The 6,897-nt window shown below is 32.5% G+C and overlaps 1 protein-coding gene across 1 annotated transcript; it reads left to right on the top strand.

Annotated features, from left to right (window-relative positions):
- Positions 1-1,616: 1,616 nt before the first annotated feature.
- On the top strand, positions 1,617-2,669 carry LOC116011998. Its single transcript, XM_031251456.1, has one exon. It carries the CDS (start codon positions 1,617-1,619, stop codon positions 2,667-2,669), a length of 1,053 nt encoding a protein of 350 aa, XP_031107316.1.
- The last annotated feature ends 4,228 nt before the right edge of the window (positions 2,670-6,897 follow it).

The following is a 6,897-nucleotide window of genomic DNA, read 5'->3' as shown; positions in this document are numbered from 1 at the left end:
GGTATATTATTTGATAAAAGCCTTGATGATAATTGGGTATTTTATGATCATGGTATAAATTCATTATATGTTATATATATATATATATATATATGTATGTATGTATGTATACCGTAATACATATCTATATATATTTAATATTGTTATTATTACTATTATTATTATTATTATTATTATTATTATTATTATATAACTATACTATGCCGTAATATATGGTATATTATTATACATGTATTATTATTATTATATATTATTATTATTATTATATTAATATTATTATTATTGTTCTTATTACTACTATTGAAAAATATGTGTGTTTAAGATGTGTATATATGTTACAAGTATGATTCATATGTTATATATATATGTGTGTGGTTGAGAATTATTGATAGTTAATGTATATGATTGAAAAATGTGATTTATCATGATTTAATATATATGGTTTGGCGGAATGGATTGGTGGTTAGAGCTTCGACTCCTGATAGATTGGTGGTTAGAGCTTCGGCTCCTGATAGATTGGTGGTTAGAGCTTCGGCTCCTGAAAGATCGGTGGTTAGAGCTTCGACTCATATGTTATCATTATTCTTATTATTGGTGTTAAGGTGGGATCTGGAGTTCCGGATGGACTGGTGTTCGGTTGGACTTGGTGTGCGGTGGAATTTAGGGGATTGTGTGAATTAGATTTATTAATTAAAAAAATATCTTCTTAATTGTGATCATGTGTGGTTGTATATCTCCCTTAATATATATATATATATTATGTGATGTTGAATAGGTAAATGGAAATTGAGTTTCAAAACCTATTTTGAATATAAAACCATTTTCTAAAAATAAAATCGTGTTATGAAAACCTTTTTCCAAAATAAACGGTTTTACATGGTGGAGTGGGAATTACTTAGCACTATATGTGCTAATTCTGGTTTACTTATGCTTCAGGTTTAGAGTATATTATGACTCTTGAGAGCGATATTAGAAGAAGTGTACTATGGGTATTAGAGATCTTTTGGTTGTGTAAAAGTAAATATTGGGTTGTAAATTATGAATATGATATATTTTGGATAATAGAAGTAGTGGTTACCTTAGCATCTAAGTTTGGGATAGACTTAGGTGTGGAGTAACACCTTTGGATTTTATGCGCTTACGTTTTGGGAAATTAGTAAATATGATTATCTATGCCTTTTAGTATGTTGGAAAAATCTGGGGGTGTTATAGTTGGTATCAGAGCTTAGGTTGTGAGATCTTTGTTATGGGCAATAAAGTTTGGTACGCTCTGTTACAGTTTGTATCAGAGCAATTCGAACCTTTGGGAACTTAGGTAGAATTCTAAGAAATTAAGAATTGAACTTTAAGAACCTAGGTTGACTCTAGGTGTGAGGACTTGACTATAGAAATTTAAGTTTGAACATTTGAAATTAGAAATCTAGGTTTGAAACCTTAAGATTTTAATTGTGATAAGAAATCGTGGTGAGGGAGTGCTTTCATTTTACTTAAGTTAATTATACTTGTGGCTGCTGCACCCGACTGGTGTGCCCCTTCCTAGAGGGATATTTATAGAATAAGTAAGTTTTCTTTTGTAATTACCTTAAATTCGTGTTCGTTTCGTAAATAAGTTAACGATGGCCCCGACCGGACAACGAGCCAAGAATCGAGGAACTTCGACGGATGAGCTATTAGCTCAAAATTTGCAGCAACTAACTCAACTAACGCAAGCCTTGGCAAATACTCTCCTCAACAATAACCGCAATGGGCCGGACATAGCTAAAATAGTAGCGGAGCGTCATCCACCCTACTTTGACGGTCAAGAGGATCCACTCGTACTTGAAGATTGGATCCGAGCATTTGACAAGATGTTTGAAGCTATAAACTGCCCTGAAGAGCGACGCGTAGAGATCGCGGCCTTCTATCTTCGACAAGAAGCCGATAACTGGTGGGGAATGATGGGACCAAGTTACCGACAGGAGAACGGGTTTGGATGGGAAACTTTCAAGGATAGAGTACGTTGTCGTTTCTATCCGGAGCACGTGAGAGCCGCCAAGTATGAAGAATTTCTACATCTGCGACAAGGGAATACTACTGTGCAGGAATATTACGCCCGATTCCTTGAACTTGCCCGGTTTGCCCCTGCCTTGGTACCCGATGAACCTAGCAAGGCTAGGAAATTCGTTAGTGGTTTAACCTTCGAAACACAGAAAGCTGTTTGCGTTTTCGAATGTCAAACTCTTGGCGAAGCGTACAGTCGAGCAGCAAATCATTTTCGGGTAAATCAGCTTCAGAAGAACGTCCTCGAGAGGAATAAGAGGAAGGCTGCAGAAAGCGATAGATTTGTTAATAAGAAACCTAGGATAGAAAGCGTCAAGCGAGTTAGGGATTACCCTAGAAGTTATAGTAGTGACCTTAGGAGGAACTATCATCCGCAGAATCAAATGACCACTGGAGGAAGCTGGACCAGAGAAAGACACTACTATTGTCAAAAGTGTGGGAAGGATCACCCTGGTGTAGATTGTCAGGGGAACATTGTGGCGTGTCTCAACTGTGGGAAAAGAGGTCATCGAGCATTCGAATGCCGTGCTGGCAAGAATGTGACTTCATCCAGCTTACGTCCGCATGGAAGCATAGGCCAACCGTCTGTCAATCAATCAAAACTCAAGAGTAAATGGCGTGAGAGATAGTAACAACAATGGCGGCAACATCGCGCGCCTAAACAACCAGGATGAAACCCAGCAAAGTAAAATCTACGTGATGAGCAGGACCCAGGCAGGAACCAGCAACGTGATTACAGGTACTAGTAACCGTTATTGATATAAGGCATTAGATCAGCGTTAGACCGTGTGTTAGGAGGGGAGAATTCTAGTATTTGATATACTTTTTTCCCCTACTCTTTGCATCTCATACCCTTTATTAACCATATTTGGAACCAAATAATCATTCTCATATTAAACCCTATTCCAGAATAATTCTTGAGTTTCGAGGACGAAACTCCTTTTAAGGGGGGTAGAGTGTAATACCCCGTATTTTTGTTATTTCGAAAACCATAATATATTAGAAAATCCTTAATTCTTTTATTAATTTTAATTATTCTACTAAAATTGGGCCTAGAAATTTATAATTTATTTTATTTCTTAAGAGGCCCAATAAATAAAAATAAAGCCCAAACCCAAACTTAATTTTTTTAGCCCAATAAACCATGCTAGGAATCTCTACAAAAGAAGAAAAAAAAATCTAGATATTTTTAGCCACCCTTTTTGACTATCTAAATCTTAATATATGTATATATAATTAAGAGATAAGCTCAAAGAAATCTCTAGAAATCTCTACCAAGTGATAGACCATTCTAGCTAAACCAACTAAGCTTTAGTATTCTTCTATATATACACACCATTTTCGGCCATCACTCTCCTTGCTACCCAAATAAATTCATCTTTAAATCTTTCCTTCTCTAAGGCATCAAGACCTTTTCCCCTAAGCTAATTTAGGATAATCTTGAGAAGAACCAAAGGAGTTGGAGGAGTGATCAACTAGATATTTTAGTAGAAGTTTCAAAGTGTTGAGGTAATTTCCATGTCCAACCAAAATATTTTCTCCACCATGTTTATTCAAATTCCTTAATTGCTTGATATTGGTATATTATTTGATAAAAGCCTTGATGATAATTGGGTATTTTATGATCATGGTATAAATTCATTATATGTTATATATATATGTATGTATACCGTAATACATATCTATATATATTTAATATTGTTATTATTACTATTATTATTATTATTATTATTATTATTATTATTATATAACTATACTATGCCGTAATATATAGTGTATTATTATACATGTATTATTATTATTATTATATATTATTATTATTATTATATTAATATTATTATTATTGTTCTTATTACTACTATTGAAAAATATGTGTGTTTAAGATGTGTATATATGTTACAAGTATGATTCATATGTTATATATATATATATGTGTGGTTGAGAATTATTGATAGTTAATGTATATGATTGAAAAATGTGATTTATCATGATTTAATATATATGGTTTGGCGGAATGGATTGGTGGTTAGAGCTTCGACTCCTGATAGATTGGTGGTTAGAGCTTCGGCTCCTGATAGATTGGTGGTTAGAGCTTCGGCTCCTGAAAGATCGGTGGTTAGAGCTTCGGCTCATATGTTATCATTATTCTTATTATTGGTGTTAAGGTGGGATCTGGAGTTCCGGATGGACTGGTGTTCGGTTGGACTTGGTGTGCGGTGGAATTTAGGGGATTGTGTGAATTAGATTTATTAATTAAAAAAATATCTTCTTAATTGTGATCATGTGTGGTTGTATATCTCCCTTAATATATATATATATATATATATATATATATATATATTATGTGATGTTGAATTGGTAAATGGAAATTGAGTTTCAAAACCTATTTTGAATATAAAACCATTTTCTAAAAATAAAATCGTGTTATGAAAATCTTTTTCCAAAATAAACGGTTTTACATGGTGGAGTGGGAATTACTTAGCACTATATGTGCTAATTCTGGTTTACTTATGCTTCAGGTTTAGAGTATATTATGACTCTTGAGAGCGATATTAGAAGAAGTGTACTATGGGTATTAGAGATCTTTTGGTTGTGTAAAAGTAAATATTGGGTTGTAAATTATGAATATGATATATTTTGGATAATAGAAGTAGTGGTTACCTTAGCATCTAAGTTTGGGATAGACTTAGGTGTGGAGTAACACCTTTGGATTTTATGCGCTTACGTTTTAGGAAATTAGTAAATATGATTATCTATGCCTTTTAGTATGTTGGAAAAATCTGGGGGTGTTACAATGGTAGATAGGAAATGTATGTATGAAGAATCGAAGACTTCAAGAGTTGAAGATCTGAAGACTTCAAGAGTTGAAGACTTGTATATGTATGATGGAAGCTTACATGTAATAGATAGGATTTTAATTTTTCACTATTTACTGTGCACGGTCAAAATTAGCTGGCTCAATTTTGACCATTTAGAAGTCCATGACCGATATCGAGTTTACTTTTCATGCACTTTATATATGTAATATATGTGAAAATGTTGCATGAGTAAAGTGAAACATAATGTTCTTAAAATCTTCCCTTTATTAAATATTAAGTTGTAACGGTTAGGTCTCAAGAGTTGAGATTACCTAATCGTGGCTCTCTACCATCGTAAGAAATCAAATATTTTTTTCTTAGCACGGTGTCGGCTATGCCAACATAGGGGCAACGTGTTATTTTAAAATATTTTGTTTTTCTTATTTTAAACATGTGATGTGGTAACATTTAGAAACTTTGCTTTTCAAGAAACCACTAAAGGTGAAAAAAGTCAAGGTTCAACTCTACTTGTTATCAGGATGGTGGGTTTGACTTAAATGAGGCTTATGAAAATTCAAAAATTTATAAAGAGAAAACCAAGGCCTATCATGATAAATTCATTTTGAGGAAAAATTGTGAACCTGGTATGAAAGTTTTGTTATTTAACTCTCGATTGAGATTGTTTCCAGGTAAATTAAAATCAAGATGGACAGGGCCATTTGTGGTAGTTGAAGTATTTTCTCATGGTGCCTGTGAGATTGAAAATCCAAAAACAGGTGAAAAATTTAAGGTCAATGGGGAAAGACTTAAACAATACTTTGAGGGTGATCCATCAGCCCATATTGTTGACCAGGTATAGTTGCAAGATTATGAATGCCCATGTTGTCACAATAACTGAAGCGCTTTTTGGGAGGCAACCCGGTTCTCTTTCCCTTTTCCTTTATTTTCATTCCCCTTATTTATGTTCTTTCCATAATTTGATGAGCTCTTATGTTGTGTTTCTTTTTTAATTTTTATTCTCAACATTGAGGACAATGTTTGAAATAAGTGTGGGGGAGGGAATTTCTATTTTAATATGTTTGTCATTCTCATTTCTTTTGATAAAAAAAATAAAAAAAAACTTTTAAATAAATAAGTATTAACTTGAGCTCTTACCCAATAAGTCTTTTTGAATAACCTATGATGAAAATAATGCAAGTTTCTGTCAGCTCTTAGTGTGTATACTGCATGTGGCTAATTATTAATTACTTTAGCTTTATATCTTGAATAGCTTTATCCAAAAAAAAAAAAAAACACAGAATTGAAAACCCAAACATGCCTGGCGTAAAATAGCGAGATTTTTTGGGGAAGTTCTCTTTGGAAAAAGTCATAAATAGAAAAATAATGAGTGAACTTTGGAAGAGACGAATATTCGCTTTTTAATTTTCAATAAATGCCTTGATCCTTGTTCTTTCATGTCTTGCACCTGCACTGTGATTGATTATTTCTGAATTTGGCTTAGGTTGTATTTTGTGAAATTTTCATATTCATTTTATTTTTTTATAACTCATATAAGGGGTGATAGCACACGAGCACAAGTTTTATTTTGTTAATAAGCATGTTAAGGTTATTTAATTTTCCAGTCAAATGTTCTATACATCCTTTGAGTTGATACTAATTTTGCATTTTTGAGGCAATAATCTGAAAGGCTACTCGGGTAAAGCTCAGTTTAATGCTTTGGTTTTATTCTTAATTTCTTTTCTTTTCTTTTTAATAATGTCTTTGCTTGAGGACAAGCAAATAAATAAGTGTGGGGAATTGATAAACATTATTTTTAATGTTTTTTTAACATTCTTTTTATAGTTAATTTGCAATAATGGATTAATTTTTATCTATTTTAATTTATCATTTTTATAAGTAGTTTTAATAATACTGTCAATTTTCTAGGGTTGTTTTTGTTATTAAATTAAGTTATTAAAAGTTTGTCAGCCTAATAATTTATTTATTTATTTATTATTATTATTATTATTATTATTTTATTATGTTAGTTTAGTTTGTGTATTTTAGCCCTTCCCAAATG

The sequence above is a fragment of the Ipomoea triloba genome, chromosome 1, assembly GCF_003576645.1.
Source record: "Ipomoea triloba cultivar NCNSP0323 chromosome 1, ASM357664v1".
Taxonomy (NCBI): Eukaryota; Viridiplantae; Streptophyta; class Magnoliopsida; order Solanales; family Convolvulaceae; genus Ipomoea; species Ipomoea triloba.
This window is presented reverse-complemented; position numbering and strand designations above follow the sequence as displayed.

What these genes read in the sequence shown, in the direction of transcription:
- LOC116011998 (XM_031251456.1), top strand. Translation starts at nt 1,617, where the DNA reads ATGGCCCCGACCGGACAACGAGCCAAGAATCGAGGAACTTCGACGGAT.